Raw genomic sequence first — 20,298 nt, 5'->3', positions numbered from 1 at the left:
ATAATATAAATAAAAAAGAAAGAGGTTTTCTTATATACAGCAGAAAACAATTACGGGAACATCATGGTACGTGGATACACCATTTTTTCTTTTTAGTTTGGTAGGAAAGGAGTATTAAAATCTCATGACTTATGCTGTGGAGAATTAATTTTCGCTGGCTAGCCATTGACAAATCTGAGATTAAAGGGTCTATTCACTAAAGAGAGAGTTTGTTACATAATTGTGCTTCATGACTTCATATAACAGAATTTATTGTGGACAAAAACTAGCACAATTTTTCTTGCTTAATATACCAGATAGCAAAATGGTGAAATCTATATACCAAATGATAAAAAGGTGATATTCCTGAAGATAATATTCAGTAATCTTACAGTTCACCTGACATGTATGCTTCACGTAGGGTGTACATATGTGGTAGCCCATGCTTTGTACACACACATACCTCTGTGGGCGAGTTTGTTATATTTAACAGCAAGGCACATTGTTTCAACTCACTGCATTGATAGTACAACACATAGGACCAGTCCCAATCGTTTAAAACAGGACAGGCCCGCGATAGGAAGCAGAAGAGCAGTAGGGTCACCTAATGCAACCGCACAGTAGTAGTGCAAGCAGGGAGCGAGACTGGCTCCAGGTAAGAGACTTGGCTTTATTTGTCTGCAGCCTTCCAATAACTGAACACCTAAGGGATGGTTTCCCTGAGTTTCCGTCACGGTTATGTGGATGTTAGTACTATAAATACTATAAGTATCTCCCACTCTCTATTAACCGGTTTTCTAGTGAGGAACTTGTCTATCAGTTCCTCAAAAGTGAGTGGTAGAAAGAAGAGGGTTTCCCAAAGTTTGAAAATAACCGGCAGCAATGCGACCCAGCTGTAGTCGCATTCACAGGATTCATTGCTCTGTCTCATTTGAAAAGTGCCGTATCACCTAAATGTATGTTTTTAACTTTATCCGAGTTTCCCATCTGAAAAGGAAGTGTAAAAATATATCATATACAACTATTTGTAAGAAACATCACTATTTTATTGCGGTTTTGTATTTTTTTCTGTGACGTGGATATTATTACAGTTTTAGTTGTGCGTGTTCTTTCTGCAGATCAATAAGCATTGCTAGGCTGCCCTTCTGATTCTATCCCCAGAAGCTTGCGGCATCCACGCTCCATTTAATGTTGTACATGTTTTCCCTGCGCTGCTTGGTGCACACATTAGCTTCTCCTTTTTGTAGTCGTCTCCTGATGGATGATTTTTGCTGCTTTGTTAGCTGACGTTTCACCTTCTGTTTTACCAATTCCTTAAAAGATGACAAAAACAGGATTAGAGTTGGTTAACGCACTTTACTTTATAAGCGGCATTTTACCCAGAATATTCAAAGACTTTCACAATTAAAAATACTCGTTCCTTGTAAATGCAATGCTGGGGACATGTTTATCTTATTAGATTTTTATGAAATTGGGAAAGTGTGATGGAAGAAAAAAAAATACTGCACCTATTACTACTACTGTATTTATTCTCTTCTATCATTTTTGTTGACACCATTTCTTTCTCCTTATAACTCTTGATGGGGAACACCAAGAACTCTTAAGATTACAGGGCTCCATCTTGTGGCTGTTTCTACTATTGCTTGGGGAGAAATAAATGTAATCCGTCATGTGCTGTGGTGCGATTATACTATAATGTCACAGTCTAGATTTCATTTTGTGGCGTTCCCGGGACTGCGAATGGCCTGGCAATGCTAGACTAATGAATTAGCATCTTTGCCAAGCAATTCATAAAGAAAATGTATTGAAAGGGACACAGCACAACATAACATTTATGTGGCTTCTTTACAGAAGAGTATACTGCTGACAACCCATAGAAACACAGAATTTGGTGGCAGATAGGAATCATTCAGCTCATCTAGTCTCTCCATTTTTCCTGATGTAAAGATTCAGACCTTAATCAGTCCTGGGACTCGTCTAAGATTAGTTTTATGCCCGTCCCACGCATGTTTAAATTATCTAGCTCTATTAGTCTTTACCACTTCTCATGGGAGACTGTTCCATATATCTACCACCCGCAGTCTGGCACAGATGGGGGTGGGGGTATGTTCACAGGCTTGAAGATCATACAGCTTCTTGTCCGAGAGTTTCAAAGAAATAGCAATGATAGTGCTAAAAAATTATATACAAGGCCTTGAAACTTCGAGACTTCCTCCTACAGCATTAAAAAGAAGGGTAAAGCTACATCTATATGTATACATCCATGCGATCAGTCCAGGCTGCTTTTCACTCCTATTACTACAAATCCGAAGACAGCTGTGTAACCTGCATGAAAAATGACCCCCTCCTACCTCCCGCGGCCTGAAGGGAACCATAAAACTTAAGTTTGGCTATTAAATTGAATTATGGCTCATGGACAACTGCTGGAATCACTCAACTAAAATTTGATTTCAGAAATAATGCAGTATAGGCGGGGTTCTCATTAAAAAACATAAATCTATAGGTTGGAACATAATAATTTTTGTCTTCCTCACATATCATAACATTATGACTTCGCATGGCACTTGTAAACCATCACTCAACATTTTGGGGAGAATTAAAAGTGGTATTAAAAGGAAAACAAAGACACAGATGCAGTATATGATTAAACCCGAGAGTATCAGAAGGGTTCATTACATTGTTTGTCCGTGCAGAGCTCACAAGGTTATTTTAAGTAAATACATACAAATCTGAGGGATATACATATGTATACAAACGTGATTCTGGTGCAAATGTAATGGTCTTACTTCCACTGGTTGCTATGGGTACAAGACTACCTTTCAGCGTTTGCACAATTTTCACTTTTCGTACATGAAACACCACTGGGTCCAGATACCAAGATTCTTCTCAGAAATGGTTTCTTAATAAAAAACTTGCTTAATTTGTATTTTTTCGCAGGAACAATTTATCATGAAACACAAAAGCTAGCACTAACAGTTTGATATATAAAATATATCTCTTATAAAAGACAAATCTTCAATGGGTTATTTGCTAAACATGCAATAATGTGCAAGCAATGTTTTGCATCATTGGAACTGCCTCTTTAAAAGTATAATATATATCTATCTAGATATATAGAGATTATATATATATATATATATATATATATATATATATATATATATATATATATATATATATATATATATATATATACACACACACACACACACACACACACACACACACACACTGTGTAAATGGTTGCTTTAGAAGAATTATTGAAAAATTGCGGCATCCCAATGTTTACTTCCCGCAGGGAATTACCAGTTCATGCTACATTTATTTGCATTACAAAAGGTTCATTACGTACGGGTGGAATGGTAGAACAGCTTCCTACGGAGGCCAATGACGATACGCTTGTTGTCCTTATTCTGTGTTCACTGATATGGCACAAGCTCTCTTCATCCCTAGTGCATAGATAGAAAACCGTTATTTTTCCAAACACATATGATGTAAATCTATTCGGGGAGTACTTATGATAAAACTTTATCTATTATATTGACAGCGTTGGTTTTTCCTATGCAATTATGAAAGAACACAAAATGCATTGACTATTATGACAAGTGATTGACAGTTTTCATTGGTATATCACTGATGTAAACACACATTGATCCTCAGCCTTGTATTACATTCTATGTTTACTGTATCTTCAGGTATGCTATGGCGCTAACAGGCTATATAAACAGACGTTGATAGTCAGAAATCTGCGTACACAAGAATATATATTCGAACAGAGCTGCACACAATTTACAGGCTCTTGGTGAGGTCATGTAACAAATCTCTTAGTTAATCATTATCGCCGGCATGGCTCTAAATTTCTGCGGTTTGGCAAACGACAAGACGATGTGCGTGGTGTGACACTTAATTACATTTACTGTGTAGGATGAAGTGACAGCAGAATATAATTTGAGTTATAAATGATAAAGAAATGGGTTGTGAAAGAAAGGATGGACAGCAAATAGTCAAATAACCCCTATTCAAAACAGAGTATGTAAAAAAAGGTGTACTGAAAGATTTTCTTCTGAACAGGAGAAAATACATTGTAGACGGCAAGCTCTACGTAGCAGCCTCCTGTCCTTATGCATATATACTTAATGTACACCTCAATAATGGTCTGTATATGCACACTTTACTGTAGAATGTAAATTCATAACTACATTTGCACCTTTTATTTAGAATTGTTTTGACATGGCATGTCATACTCAATTGCCACTTCATTGAGCTCGCTTGTCTAGCGCAATTGTCCTTTGCCGGTAAGGCCATCTATTCTTCATAGGTTTGATGTGTTTTGTGTTCAAAGACAGCCTTCTGCACATCGCTAGTGTAAAGAATAGTTATTCTAGTATTGGTAGCCTAACAGCTTGAACTGGCCGGTCTCCTCTGACCTTTCTATGTAAGAAGGTTTTCACCCTCACCCTTGCCACTCACTGCATGCATTTGTGTATTGCACCTTCCTCAAACTCCAGTGACAATCCTAGGTGGTCAACTGTGTTGGAAGCACAAACGGCCTTTACAACCATACAGTAAAGTCACACGAATCACTTATCTTGCCTATGTTAATGCTTGGCTGAACGACTAAACCTCTTGCCAAGCACTGCACTTTATATATATACATATTTCCATATCTATATATATTGAGTTGCAGTCACTTGAGTCACTGTTTCACTCTTGGTGTTAACCTTAGAAAGTGTCCACTGGGTATTTTTGTATACAGCATGTTAAACACACATCTACACTAAACCCACTTCATACATTTTTACCTGAATGGTCTGTATTCTTTGTTAGCTCCAGATAGGTCCACTAGATCCGGACATTCATCTTGATGTTCGTCTGAGTTGTTATCATCATCTCCGCTACCACTACCATCCTCGTCCCCTTGCCCTTCTTTCATTTCATTTTTCATACTGCTATTCGCTGCATCACCAGCAGGATGCCCCTCAAGTTCTGCCATGGCTTTTGTAAAGTCTGCCATGTCTAGCGCTTGCGTCTCCAAATCCCTCTCCTCTGCAGCTCTCTCGCAATCACGAGCCAAGTTGTCAGGAGGCGAGTTCTCTGGTGGCTCTGAGGTACTTCTGTCCACATCATTGGCAGTCTCAGCCGATCCATGCGAATCTCCTGCAAGCAGGCTGCATTGAGTTCCGGTCTCGTCGTCCTCTTCGCCGGGTCCCTCGGGGTGCAGCAGGTCATCATCCTCTTGCATTTCCTTTGTGAAGCCACTTGCAGCAATTTCCACATCCAGAGAACATTCTTTCCTTGAAAAGAAACCAACGGACGGATCAATATTAGGCAGCTTTGCCAGCAGCCCAAAAAACCTTTCCCCGACCATATTAAAATGGAATATCTTAATATAATCCCTGCTATAAAGCAATACATCAGAACGGTATACATATTAGCAAATTGCTACTGAGAAAGTCTCCTCATTCTGACAAACAAGCTGCTTGGTCCAACGCTCACCGATGACACTTCCTACATAATAGCAAATCTTTAACCGTGGAAATGTGCGGAAGGTGATGATCCCAGATGGCAAATTACAATGTTAATCACACTTTTTGCCTACAATACATAATTTCCGCCTTCCGTAGGACAGTAAATACACAAGGAACAGAAAGAATGATAAAGTGTCATGAATTTTAGACTTCGTTTTAACAAACCACTACACAAAATTATATTGTTAAAATCTGGAAAACAAATCCTTTCTTGGAGAAGATTCATTCATTCCTACTCATATTCTAATATTCTTTGCATTACAACGCACATCTACAGTTAAAGTCATCTGTTCCCAGTAGAATGTCAAAACGGAAAAGCCTCTAAATCAGTCAGAGTTCCCTTCCAGATGCTTGAGAAGCATATCCTGGATGTCATTTTGATTTACGAGTCATAAAATCTGCAAAATGATTGGGATCATTTCTATAGCAATTCCAAATGTTATGACATAAAATTCAGTTTATCGAAAAAATAATAAATTTAGGCCTCACAGATTATAACAAACATTGGGGGAAAGGTCCACTCACTGGATATCTTGAAAAGTTGGGTAGAGTTCACTTTCATAGTTGAATCGCTTTAAGAAGAAATCTCTAATACATTTAACATCTCTGTCAAAATACCTAAAATAAATCAAAGTGTACTTTACAAGTTAAAAAAAACAAAAACGTAACAAAGACAATATGTAAGCGTAAAAAAAAAAAAAAAAAAAAAAATTACCATTGCACATAAGGAAAAACTAGACATTGCAAAAGCCACAGAAACGTTATTAGCAGCTATATAGCTTCATTATCTATTAAAATGATATATACACACACATACACATACACTCGGATCAGCCATAACATTATGACCACTGACAGGTGAAGTGAATAACTGATATTCTGATAATCTGGTTATCATGGCATTGTGATGGTTAGAGAACCGGGTTAGAGAATCTCCAAAACGGCAGATCTTGTGGGGTGTTCCCGGTCTGCAGTGGTCAGTACCTATAAAAAGTGGTCCAAGGCAGGAAAAGTGGTGAACCGGCGACAGGGTCATGGGCTGAAAAAAGTCCAGTTAGGGTGCCCATGCTGAGCTACAATGGGTGCAGGAGCATAAGAAGGTGGCCTGGTCTGATGAATCACGTTTTCTTTTACATCACATGGATGGCCGGGTGCGTCACTTACCTATTTTGGTGCCAGACACCACAACACACCTTAAGAGGTCTAGTGGAGTCACGGGTCAGGGCTGTTTTGGATGCAAAAGGGGGACCTACACAATGTTAGGCGGGTGGTCATAATGATACTGCTGATCGGCATGTGTGTGTATATATATCTGGTCATCAAACAAGTGCCTCCTTTCTTGTTACCAAGTATCTGGTTTTTTATTATCAGGATACTAGCACATAATAAAAGTTCAGCTATTCACCGAGGGCTTGATACCGCTTGGTAATTTTCCTGGTGCCACCCTAACATTACCAATAGAACCAATCAGGTAAAGGACAGAAGTGCCTTATTATAGTTCTCTATGTGAATTTTAAACTTGGAGATTTGAATTCAATAATTTGAGGAAATATTGTAAGTATGATCTGATCCAAAGGCAGAGTCTCACACACCATTCAGCATTTGCATGAGATGTGGAGACCATCTGTGGGAAATCAATCATTGTAACGCGGTCCTCTTCGTCGAGCATGAGGTTAAACTCATTGAAATCACCATGGATCAAGCCGTGATTAGCAAGCTTGACAATAAGCTCCATTAATTCATCATACAGCGATGCTGGATCTTCAACCTGATGGATCTGACACCTAGTCAGGAGAAACACAGTTACAGGGGACCATAAATAAATGGACATGTCAAGTGTAACACTTTATCTCGACAAGACAATAACACAGATACAACTTTAAATAGAAACATATGTCTTACTTCTAAAATGATGGTGACAAGAAGCTGGGGATACTAATGAGTATACTCAATAAAAAAAACCCCAAAAAAACTTTTAAAAGAAACCACAGAAACATTTTAAAAACTAGCGGTCAGCAACAGTATCAACTTATTAAGGAGGCTAAGTGTAAAAACGTCACACAACAAGCTTAATGAAAAAAGTGGACTTGTTTATATATTTTTACTTACAAGGGATATCCATTAATAAGTTCCATAACAACTGCGTGTCTGTTGTAGTCATAAGGTTTGGGAACCGGGAACCCTCTGTCATACAAGGCCTGTAGAAAGATGGGTGGGTGAGGGGGAGAGAATAAAATTCAATGCTGAGCTCCAAATCATCCTATCTTCCTTTAGTACCATTACTTTCTAAACATAAAAAAAAATAAAAAAATGGAACATTGAAAGCTCGTAATACCTGCTGTGCAAAGATGTCATGTCATAATATGTCTTATGTTCACGCATTGCTTATATATAAATCTTTATATTTCATCTTAAATTACACCAAAGAATAGTATTTTTATATAAAACTATTCAAAGCTTCAACAATGTATTAATTTAGTGTCCGTTTAATCTCTGGGACAATGAATTCCTATAAATAAGTACATTGTAACAGTCAGCTGGACACCTGGAAGGCAAACTCAAGAGTGAAGCGGCGACTGCAGCTGGCAGCGGGCGATTAAGTGAGGTTTACAATGTTTTTGTGGAGTGATTAAGGAATCTAGGATAACACACAGCGTGGCTGATCAGCACAGACATCACTGATTTCCATCGGTGGAAAATATATACGCCACTCCAGTTGTGGAAATCGGTCGCAATCAGTCATGTTTTTCCAAGCTTCAGTTTATTTAATAAAGTTGGAGTTTGCAGGTAAGTTTCCACTCACAACATTAACTCTACATTACGAAGGTCATTGCCTTGCCCGGCATAATTCATACACAAAGGTGACCTCCACCCTGAATTATACATATCCAACCAAGCCAGAAGCCCTGGGACTGTACCGCTATTTTAGATATATCCATAAGCTACCGATGAAAACTTTGACTGGTTACATTGGTTTCCATGTTAAAATACTGAAAATCAATAAAAGTTAGGGATGGACGAACATCTGGGGTGTTGGATAAGTGGAACAGGCGCCCAGCAGAAGTGGTAGAGGCTAACGCAGTCAGGGGATGTAAAAACGCATGGTGTAGGCATGTGTCATATATGACTATCCTGAATCTAAGACAAAACCACAGGGCTGCTTAATGTCTGAGACTTTACAATAGATGAAAACAAGCAGACTTATTTGCTGTGAAAGTCTGTGTTAAAGCAAAGGATGGGCGGCTTCTTCAATTTTGCTCGATTACAACCCTTTAAGTAGAGGAACGAAGACCTGTATGGCTCCAAAGATATGTCATCTAATGTTGCGAGAAGGTTCGAGTGTGATCTGCTGTAAGGCGGAGGAGCGTTTCCAAGCGTTATAAATCAAGGAACACTCATAGGAGAAACATTTGACTCAATTATCGCTTGGTATTCCGCACGGTGACTGAATAAAACGAACCGTATCCTGGAAAGTCTCTCGACCTCGTTTGGTCAGACACGCCGTGCTTACATTGGGATTCATGCAATGAAAGGACTGTTTGCTAATTTCTAAAAATCAATCAAATTACCTAGAGAAACGAGAGCTCTGAATGGGAGCGTTATTCCAGCCCGACACGTCCAGCAGCGCAGATCGGGGATCTTGGTTTCAACGGAGAATTTGTTTTTAAAGGTGCAGTCGCTTGGCTGCTATTAGCGTAATTCATGCACCTCGCTCGCGTTTCTGAGCCAAGCAAAACTGAGCGACAAATTAGAAAGCAAGCAAGCCCAAAAACCGTATCGAAAATATAGAACGCTGCTTTATCAACATAGCCATGGCCTTGAGCCCCCCCCCCCCCCCAAATGTTTTTCTTAAGAGATAAGCAACAAATTCCCCAACATTTATTGTATAAAACTTGCTATGGATCATCGCTTTACGTTCCACTTACACACAACATTAATAGACCTCTCTGCAGTTAAGCAAGCAAACCTTAGCGATGTTGTTTTGCGATGCTGTAGCCGCATTAGCCCAAGGGAAGTCTTTAGCCGGAGTTAATACCTTTTATCGGGCAAACAGAATAAGGTGTAAAGTTACACAAACTTTAAGGACCTCAGAATCCTCTTCTGATGGAAAGATGGAGACGTCAGAGGTCCCCAAAGCTCGTGCCACTTATCTTATTCCAACATAAAGACCTCATGTGAACAACAATGACCACAATTACGCATTTCTGAACAAATAAAGTTTACATGATTAAAGAATTATTTCTGGGAAGGGATTGAACATTCATTATTGTTCAGAATTATGTTTCTAATGCTGCATTTATTTCATTATAAAAGTAGGTGGAGCAGAACCTTTACTGAACACTTAAGAAATGCCGCCTAACAAGATGCGACTCAACCAAGGCGTGTTAAAAAGTTCTGCATTGGCACCAAAATCAGAGCAGAACGCCGTTCTACTTCCCAAGTCTGGGGTCTTCAGTCAAACAGAATACTTTTTATTGGTCAGCGCTGGAAAAAGATATAGTCACGTAAGCTCGAGTTTAAATTCATTAAGAGGTTAAACATATTGTGTATAAATCTGTGAAAAGAAAGAAAAACCCTAAAGCACCAGCAGTCATTTTTTGAGGAACCATTGAGTCTTGGCTAGACACAATTGTGTTTTTTCCCCCAATCCCTGCTTTAATCAATTCTTCCAGCATATGTATTAGCATCAGGTATATCCCCAGCGTCTTGACTTAACGCAACAATTTTATTAAAAAGGAAGAAGATACTATGTGTGTTTTCCTTCGTCTGTTGCAGACGCTATTATTGTTTCTTGACGTCTTCCTTTGTTGCGACACCAGCAGGGTGAAATGCGTTTATGATTATCTGAAGCTATACCACGGTTTATTTCCCGTGCGGCTACATTTTTGGAGAATAACCCATTGGGCTACATTATACAGTCTCAAGTACCCAATGACACAAAGTGAGGGGAAGGTGTTGTGTTGGCAAGAAAGAGACTTCTGAGGTCCCCTAACGTTGTGCAACTTAACATCCATATCTGTAACCGCCTGGATAGCAGATCAGTCAGCTGCATGCATGGGAATTGAACTATAGGTCATACAGAAAAAGCTGTTTATATTGTTGAGATTAAATTAGATAACCTTTTGCACAAAAACCACAAACAGAATAAATCACTTGTTTCGAGCTTGAGGCATTCACAACAAACTATTCAACGGAGGATAAGGAATAGTGAATGGAAATTAAAAAGAAATTGCTGTTTTGTTACATGGGTGATGGTTACACAGGCTGCCAGGTCTGTATACATACCGTAGGATCTACTATATGAGCAGAAAATCCACTAGGGGGCGCAAAGGCAGTTTTATACCCAAACGCTGCTCAGAAAAAAATGACAAAAATAGACAAGTATGTCATAAAAATTGTTTTCATGCAGCTCTGTACGAGACACATTCAGTAACAAGTGACAAAGTGGTTACCTTCATATAGGCAAACTCCTTCATGGCAGCCAGACGGGACAGATAAAGCCAGGACATCTTGTGTCTGTGCTTGTGATAATCACGCTTGTTTTTCAGGTTGCGAAAGGATGTCCTTCCGAGTCTGTGAAGTTTTATCGCCATCTGTTTGTCATCATCATTTGCCACAATGTAAATATCTATGTATATTAGAACAGCAATAAATCAGAACACTGGGATACTATGTAATGTCAATCAAACAGAAAATCACAACATATCGGGGGGGGGGGGGGGGGGGTTTCATGTCTCTGTAAATACAGCATATTCATATGCATCATTATTCCTTTCCTTTTGTGGGGCCAATAATGCATGCAGCACTTCTTACAATACATATATTCAGAGTATATGACATTACTTTGTATGCTTCATATTACTTTCACCCGCACGTGTTTTCTCTGTCACCAAAAAATCATACGTGGATTTACCTCTCTATAGTGTTCAGTGTGTTAAAGGAGGGCTTATACAAAGCAGGGAAGAAAATAAGCAAACCAGCATTCCAACCATTAGAACATTCATATAAAATGCATTTCTGCGGCCATTTTATATACATGCTGGCGCATTTTACAGCATGCAACCTGACGTTCAGAGTATGCAAGAGGCAGCAAAATCATTTCTTTTTATATACTGACGATTACATTAATTCATACTAGGGCTGCAACTAACGATTATTTTCATAATCGATTAGTTGGCCGATTAATCGGGTAAAAAAACCAATATGCTAATTTTTCGTTTATTTAAAATAAAAACAATTTACAATGAATGGCATTTTACGATTTGCCTTCTTATTTTACTGACATAATAATTAAAGCTATATTTTAACAAGAACCCAAAAAATACCAAAAAAAGCTTTACTAGTAAATATTCTTGTAAACTATTTTTGCCCAGTTATGCACATCTCACCCCCAGCTTGCCTCTCTGTCCCAGAAATGCCTTATACCCCCTATTTGCTACTCTGCCCCTATATATGCCTTATACCCTCCTATATGTCAGAGATGCCACTGTGCCCCCTTATACCTCCTATATGCCATTCTGCCATCCCCTGATATGCCTTATACCCCTCCTGATATGCCTTATAGCCCCCTATATGCCACTCTGTCCCCTAATATGCCTTATACCCCATATATGCCACTGTGCCCCCTGATATGCCTTATAGCCCCATATATATGCCACTGTGCCCCCGATATGCCTTATAGCCCCCTGTATGCCTTTTACCCTTGATATGCCACCATGCCCCCTGACATGCATTTTACCCTTGATATGCCACCATGCCCTATGATATGCCACTGTGCCCCCTGATACACCTTATAGCCCCTTTATGCCACTGTGCCCCGATACGCCTTATAGCCCCTTTATGCCACTGTGCCCCCTGATACGCCTTATAGCCCCTTTATGCCACTGTGCTCCCTGATACGCCTTATAGCCCCTTTATGCCACTGTGCCCCCTGATATGCCTTATAGCCCCTTTATGCCACTGTCCCCCCTGATACCACTGTGCCCCCTGATATGTCTTATGCCCCCCCGATATAAGAAAAACTGACATCGCTAAAATAGGTTTGTTATATTTATTAAATATAGACAAAAAATAATAAATACACAATACAATATAAATATATGGACAATATAAACAATAAATCAAATATTAGACATAAAAAAAAAAAACACAAATTAAAGAATGCACATAATTAATAGATCCCGCAAAAATTCTACCAGCCCCCACCAAGGGTTAATATATCAACAGAAGAAACACAGGGCAAATGAGCATAAAAATAAAGATAATACTTACCCAGCGCTGCTTACTTGTCCTGTTTTTCTTCTGTTGATATATTAACCCCTGGTGGGGCAGGTGGAAGTGGCAGCGAGATAAAGTAGCGAGGTTGCGCACATCGCGCACTAAAATCCAAATCCCCTGCAGTGCTGCACGGGACCTGGATCCTCTCCGGCAGGAGTCTGTGCGATGCGCGCAGACAGTCGCTTCTCCCCTCCGCTTCCGTTGGGGCTTCCATGATGGAAGCCGCACTGGAAGGTCACGTGACGCCGGATTCAGTAATAGAAGCCCCGGCGGGCATTTTATAAATCGATAAAAATCGATTCAACTAATCGATTATGAAAATCGTTGACAACGATTTTCATAATCGATTATCGATTTTATGGATTCGTTGTTGCAGCCCTAATTCATACATCATTCCCAAGGAAGCTTTCATGTATATAGGATAGGACGGGCTAATTACAGTGCATTAAAAAAGGCTAGGATGCTAGTCCTACGTAGATCTTTATTCATTACGCAATTCTACACAAAAACAGCAAGTCTTTCAAAATCCCACAGCAAACATTGTAGCTGATTTTACCTGATTCTTTCCCGACACCCATCTGGTTTCCAACTGAAGTGACAACATCACGAGAAGAAAGTGTCTTTAACGCCAAGTAATCATACCCTCCGTATATTAGACGATAGCCCTGGACAGCTAAACCAAAAGGTGGAAAAATGGTCAAGGATGTACCTGCTGGGTGTCATTAACAATAATAAAACCGGCAACCCTAAGCAGGAGCATGGAACACGCTAGTGACACGCTTATGTACTACAATTTTTGCCAATACCTAAAAATAAGACGCAACACTCCTTAAAATGGGAGACATTTGGCAACAAATTAATTTGAATTAGAATATAAGATACAGATATCTTTTAGGGTACGTTTCCTTCTTATAGATAAAATAAAAACAGTGTTGGACCATTCATTATTTTCTTGTCGGTTTGGAATTCTTTTCATGACTTGTTTAATGAGAAACTCAGTACATCATATAAAGGTCCCCACAGTGAATGCAGATGGCAGAGGGGCTTCTCTTACCCCATCAGAGAAGAATTATTTGACAGCTATAATTTTAAGTTGCAAACACCAAAAAATTGTTAGCTGCGCGCGATCCCAAATCCCTATGCTTATTTAGACAAATGGAGGTTTTTAGTTTCACTCCAATGGCCATTTAAAGCTTGTCTGCCACGTCACGGCAAACCTCTTAGTCGAGTCCTACACTGAACAATTCACCTCGCTGCTTTGAGCTAAAGGTACAAATCTCTAATGAGCACAGGGATTTGGGATAGCACGCAGGTAACTATTTTTTGGTGCTTGTTCTATGTATTTTGGGCTGATGAATACTATAGCCGTTGCTGCCGCCCAAGAGTGATGGGAGTTTGAGCGCAGGGCTTTCGTCTGTGTGTTTATAATTTTAAATTGTTCTATTTCATCGCTCCATGAACCAAACATCAAAGTCTCTATTCGTACCACTATATCAATATTCTTATGATTAATAATTCATATTTAATAATGCCACTACTAAGAAGGGGACATGGACACCAGAGCATTTTATAAACAAGACCTGTTGGTGTAGAAAAGATGTGGTATAAGTCATTTATGGAAAATACCCAAAAGGCAGACTTAAATTGCTTACTTTTTGTGCGGTCATAAGCAATAAGCTTATGTTTTACCAACTCTCGCAAAACTTTGTTACAGCCTCCATGCTTCAGGCTCGCAATTGAGGCGATTAAACTTGCTGGCACAATCTCATGGTTCTTCATGCCCATTTCAACCTGAAAAATTAAACACATACAATTTATAAGGCTAACAGGGACAGTTCTGCAAAATCCCTCTATGCATTCGGAGGCAAAAAAAGGCAATTACAATGCAACACTAATACGCATTAAAGGGACACTCCGGCCATCATATGATCTTTAATGTAGGGCTGCAACTAACGATTATTTTAATAATCGATTAGTTGGCCGATTATTTTTTCGATTAATCGATTAATCGGATAAAAAAAAACAATATGCAAATTTTTCGTTTATTTAAAATAATTTAATGAACTGGATGTTAAAAAACAACTTAAAATTTACATTAACATTCTTATTTTGTTATGATGTAATAAAAAACAATATTTTCAAAGTACAAGAACCCAAACACAATATTTATGAAACAAAATAACCCCAAACATTCTGAAAAGAGGTGGACTATTACTGTTCAAGAAACTTTGCCCCAGCACTTTGCACCCGGCACTTTGCACCCAGCCCTGGCACTTTGCACCCAGCACTTTGCACCCAGCACTTTGCACTGTGCCCCTGCACCCAGTCTCCAACTCTGCCCTGCACCCAGCCCTGCCCCCACATTCACACCCTGCCCCCACACTCACACCCTGCCCCCACACTCACACCCTGCCCTGCACCCAGTCTCCCACTCTGCCCTGCACCCACACCCTGCATCCCCACCCCCACTCTGCCCTGCACCCAGTCTCCTGCCCTGCCCCCACACTCACACCCTGCCCTGCATCCCCTGAAACCCCACCCCCACCCCCACGAATCGCTCTGTGCGAATGGAGCCACTCGCACAGACATGAAGAATACTTACCTCCGGAACGCGTCACGTAACTAAAAGAAGGCGGAGACTGCAGAAGCGGGGAACGCTCGCGGAGGTAAGTAAACAACGAATCGATCACTCGATTAATCGATAACGGAAATTGTCGACAACGATTTCCGTTATCGATTATTATCGATTTTATCGATTCGTTGTTTCAGCCCTACTTTAATGTAATTGTAAAGGATAGCTGCGTGGTTCCTTTCTTTTTAAGCTTTTGTCTTGTCCCTTTTGCAGATGCATGGGGGGATTATGAAGAACGCCCTATATGCTTTTGCCTCCTTTCCCCATCCGCAGAAATGATCGCCTCTATTCAGCTCCAGTGCTGGCTTAGGGAACACTGGGTTCGGGGGTCTTTTCCAGCAGCCAATCAGTGGCTTTTTTACATTTCTTTCGTACCTTAATATGCATTCTTCTATAGTGGGGCTGTTAGGGACAGCAAACTATCCATCTAAAGTTCATATGAAGGCTATGAAGGTACCCTTCACATACTCAAATCATCAAGCGTCAATTTATAAACCACTTGCTAAAAAAGTAGTGTTTAAACCTCCGGATATAAACTTTGCCACGTCCGGCATTTCTCGATCTCTTCCTATACAAATGCATATCATGCCCAACTACTGCAGAACCTCCAAACGGTGTATATATCCATTAGGCGGCTCATCTTCTGAGTTAACCTGAGCTGCCATTGACAGCACTATTTGGGGTAAAACGTCTATTTAAATGGACAAGTGACATATTAGTGAGATATCTTATTTAATTAAACTCCCTCGTATAAGAATCCACTTCCAATATTGTTTTTTTGCAAGTAACCGAACAGCATTCAATATCTAAACTTCCACCATTTTTATTACTAGTAGTACATTAATAGAAAGTTCTAAAAAAACATTGTGTTGATGATTCTAACAGTTCTAGTTTTTATTTGGATTTTCAGACAGCTGTATGTTAGCCATCTGAGCGTATTCTACCTCACAGAGATCCTGACACCTTATTATACTGCCCAGCAGTAAATAATAGAATAGCTCAGTCTTAGTTACTCAGGCTCTGACTAATAAAAGGTCTATCGAGCAAGGATTTAATATCAAGCATGGTTTCTTTAGCATTACCAGCGCTGAGTAGTGTTTTAAAAAGGAAAATACAATCACTGCCTACAGTGAGAGTCCCCGGGACTCCAGAAAAAAGGAAGCTTATTGGCTAATAGTGAAGTAAAAAAACACATTACTATATACAACTGTGGATTATTATTTTTTTAGGCCTCCTTTTTAACTAAGGGGGTCATGGTATCCACCACCATTAATTAATAGGTTATCTGCCACCTTTCTATGAACATGCTGTAGTCAGTCAGCATTTTAAAGCAACGGCTCAGCAGCATGTGTTCGATACGAGTCAAAGGAAAATGGCAGAGTTAGCAGTCCATTCCCAAACTAAACCGTAACTTGACATTTCCCGCCCATTCAACTTCCCCAGGACATCTCCAACACCCTCAGGTACCGTACGCACCGCTGTAAGGACACGAAAATCATCTCTGGATAAGTATCGCAGGAGTAAGACATTCAGCTTGCCCATCCTGACCACCTGGCCTGTGGAACGCACACCACTCACACACTTGCGGTTCACCCGTACGTCATACGCCACCACGCAGAGACTACCTCTTCCGCGACTCTAGGTCCTTGCAGCTATGTAGAGCGTGCTGCTAAAAAAAGAAAAGTGCATCAGTTCCCTATATATTAAAATATACACAGTGAGTAGTAAACACAGATAAATAATTTACACGACGGGCTGCATGTCATTAATTGTAATATTCAATTTGCTTACGAGTTGTTGGCATTACAGGTCTGCCGAGTCCTGGCTGCTAAGGACAGCTTAGTAAAGTTTGAAGGGAGCGGGACGGGAGCCGCTCAGCTGCAGGTGAGATGATGCTTTTCTTCATGATCATATATACTACTTGCCATAATGGGGAGGGGGCTTGAGATAGTGATCTAAGGGGCAATATTAAAAAAGAGCGAATTTATTAAAAAAAACCCATTCTGAATGTGGAGCAGTCAGCAGGAACATAACATTGGTTTCCATGGTGACTGGCAACAGTTTCTGCTCACTGGGATATTACATAGACTTCACGTGGCTTGTTCTATGAAGGGGTGATGTGCATACCTGCTGCATCTTAGGGTCTTTTCCCCAACCCCAAGGTGAAGGGGCAGATTTTTAGGGTCGCACAGTGTGGAATTAACTTCCTATTCTACGCTCCCCCTTGGTGCTTGATATCCCTGCTGGGATGCGGGTGACACAATTAAGTGTATCTTTAAGTAATGACATGTCGAGGTTTCCTTAAAGGCCGACCGGTATTACACATTCGAGGAGTCACTATATAGAATCTTAACCGTGGGCTATTAAAGGGTAAGTATTTGAAGAGTCTCCGGGTCTGCTCATTTATAAAGTTCACGGGTATAGTAATGGGTTCCACTTTCCATGCAGCGCCCAATATTGGTTTTACTTGGACATCGTTGTTGGCAATGGACCCAGAAATGCAGACACTTTACTGGGCATCTTTCAGTCTGGGTAGAAGATTTTTAGACTGACACAATTGGAACTGTACCTTGCAGTGTTAGTTGATTGCAGTCAATGATTGCCTTCCCTATCCGCTTCTAATTAATCTGCCTTTCAGTTTCTTTGGATATGTGTTTGTTCCATAACTAAAAAAGCTCTAGGGTTAACAAAAGAGATGTCATAATAACTCAGAATCTGTATGCTGACCATATAATACATTCATTATCCATTATTAAACGATGCGGTATAGTATGTTAAATCCATTAACATTTACAAAATGAAAATAACCTCAAAAGCCAATGTGTTAAAAATAAGATTATCCCGTGTGTAGTGATGTATGATCCAACTTCAGTGTATCCAACTAACTGAGGAAATCCATAGCTAGGAACATGGTAAAGATCGAACTATGGTAGCAAAGTAATACCAGGGAATACCAGTCATCTATGAAATCTCTCTTCCCATCACAGACGATGACCTCTTTAATGTTCTTTAATGAAGAGGTCACTGGAGCTCTCTTTATATTGGCCCTGCACAAAATATGTGTCCTGGAACACATTTCAATGTGGTTATCTCTTTGTAGGTTTATATTCATTGGGCAAATAAAAAAAAAAATAAATATATATAAATATATAATACATTTTTTTTTTCCTTCTTTCAAATAAACAGGTTGCGTTCCTTTATAAACCTGTATTGCTGAAGAACTCTGGGAGAGGCTGCCAAACACCCGCTGGGTGATTCAGAGAGGAGGTATGTTTAATACATTTTGATTCTTGAATTGATTACAGAGTTCCAAGTCCTGTATGAACCGGGAGCCAGTGGGTTGTGGAGGGTTTGCTGCATCCCATATGTGTTTTTTTACCATATTGCAAACAATTCCAGAAACAGTTGTGGCCTTTATTTATTTATTTATTTTTTACATGGCCAGGGTTATTCATGGAAATGCTTTTTTGAATAGTGGAGGAACATGGAAACCTGCAACTAAAACAGACCTGGCTGTTCCTTAAGCTTCCACTAATCAACCACTAAGTCACTGATGTATATTTAAATACGTAGTGCTTACCGAGAGCCTATATCTATATCCCTGTGTTACCCTCTTAAGGTTTTATGGATACAGAATTTGACCGCCAAGAACCTTTTCAACCATCTAGTCTGCCCGTTTTTCCTGTAAAGCCTCGGACCTTAACCAGCCCTCAGATTTAGGATAGCCATGTGTCTATTCCAAACATGTTTAAATTCCCTCACTGTTTTAACCTCTACCACTTATGATGGGAAGCTGTTCCATTTATCTACCAACCTGTCTGTAACGTAAAACTTCCTTACGTTACATCTAAGCATCTGCGTACGCATATCGGTCTATTTGTTGACATTTGTATCTCTTTTGGCAGGCTTGTTATCCAGACTGATAATTGGAGATACGCTTACAGTTCCCGATTGGCGTTCTTCCCTAAGTTTAGTCTTCAAGAGTATGTCGTCTACTCATTCAGCGTCACTGGAATTATCTCAGGTACATAATGCTATTTATTCTTGTTTTCTGTTAGTTCCTTCTGATAATGCTCTGCTTATTTATTAGTATATTTTTCTCGCACAAAAACGTATTTATTACTAAGTATTAGCTGTGCAGGGCTGTCGCAAGAATGCGGAAAAGCTGTAGTGAACTGTAGGCATGCATCTTGTACTTGAATTACTGGAAGTATGGGGCTGGTAGGGTATGTTTGTTTCAGAACTAAAAAAAAGCTCTAGGGTTAACAAAAGAAATGTCATGTGACTGACATTAATATATAATAACTCAGAATCAGTATGCGTACCATATAATACATTTTAAAATAAAGAAAATAAAATTTTTGCGCATCTGAGTTTTTTTCTTTCTGACTTTTGGTTTCCCACCCTAACCTATGATGCACATATATCTATATGGGTGTCACATGCTGTATGGCCTACCCAGATGCTGTAATGGGTTACATAACTTTGTTATCACATAGAGTATACAGATGCCCTAAACTATACAGAACTAAACGCCACTGTATGATTCCTGCAACATCAGACTGTAACAGTGTCTTTTGGAACAATTAAACACGAAAAACGTAACAATATTATTTCAAAATGCTGTTTTGGTCAATCCATATTTATCCTCCAGGGGGAGAAATTGTTCAGAGAAGTTATGATTACTCCTCTATGTATCATGTTTTTTAGGGCTGAAACAACTAATCGATAAAATCGATAATGAAAATCGTTGTCAATGATTTTCATTATCGATTAGTCGAATCGATTTTTATCAATTTATAACAAAAAACTCCTCTCCTTATATAATCCGACCTCAAACAGAGATTTGATTATAACACTAGAATCCAGATCCCCCGCAAC

General features: G+C 39.5%; 1 protein-coding gene across 2 annotated transcripts; it reads right to left on the bottom strand.

Moving 5' to 3' along the window:
* Positions 1 to 1,130: 1,130 nt before the first annotated feature.
* LOC149303020 (serine/threonine-protein kinase RIO2-like) lies at positions 1,131 to 16,959 on the bottom strand. Of its 2 annotated transcripts, XM_089481867.1 has the most exons (11): positions 16,894 to 16,959; positions 14,438 to 14,576; positions 13,342 to 13,458; positions 10,961 to 11,136; positions 7,617 to 7,705; positions 7,100 to 7,291; positions 6,033 to 6,125; positions 5,067 to 5,273; positions 4,782 to 5,018; positions 3,332 to 3,428; positions 1,131 to 1,292 (listed from the first exon to the last, which is right to left on the bottom strand). In XM_089481867.1, the coding sequence occupies exons 1-11, from the start codon at positions 16,957 to 16,959 to the stop codon at positions 1,131 to 1,133; spliced, it is 1,575 nt and encodes a 524-aa protein (XP_089337993.1). The 2 variants fall into 2 exon arrangements, with proteins under 2 accessions (XP_089337993.1, XP_089337992.1); XM_089481866.1 differs by having other exon boundaries at positions 4,782 to 5,273.
* Between the last annotated feature and the right edge of the window lie 3,339 nt (positions 16,960 to 20,298).

This window comes from Sceloporus occidentalis, unplaced genomic scaffold, assembly GCF_023333645.1.
Source record: "Sceloporus occidentalis isolate IW3139 unplaced genomic scaffold, rSceOcc1.0.p SCAF_16, whole genome shotgun sequence".
NCBI lineage: Eukaryota > Metazoa > Chordata > Lepidosauria > Squamata > Phrynosomatidae > Sceloporus > Sceloporus occidentalis.
The sequence above is the reverse complement of the archived record's forward strand: the minus strand, read 5'-3'. Positions and strand labels throughout refer to the sequence as shown.

Excerpts from the sequence above, each read along its gene's own strand:
- LOC149303020 (XM_089481866.1), bottom strand. The coding sequence starts at position 16,959 with ATGGGCAAGCTGAATGTCTTACTCCTGCGATACTTATCCAGAGATGAT. Across the intron at positions 5,274-6,032 it reads CCAACTTTTCAAGATATCCA|GAAAGAATGTTCTCTGGATG; the intron begins GTGAGTGGACCT and ends TTTCTTTTCAAG. Across the intron at positions 3,429-4,781 it reads AAAGAATACAGACCATTCAG|GGATGAAGAGAGCTTGTGCC; the intron begins GTAAAAATGTAT and ends TCTATGCACTAG.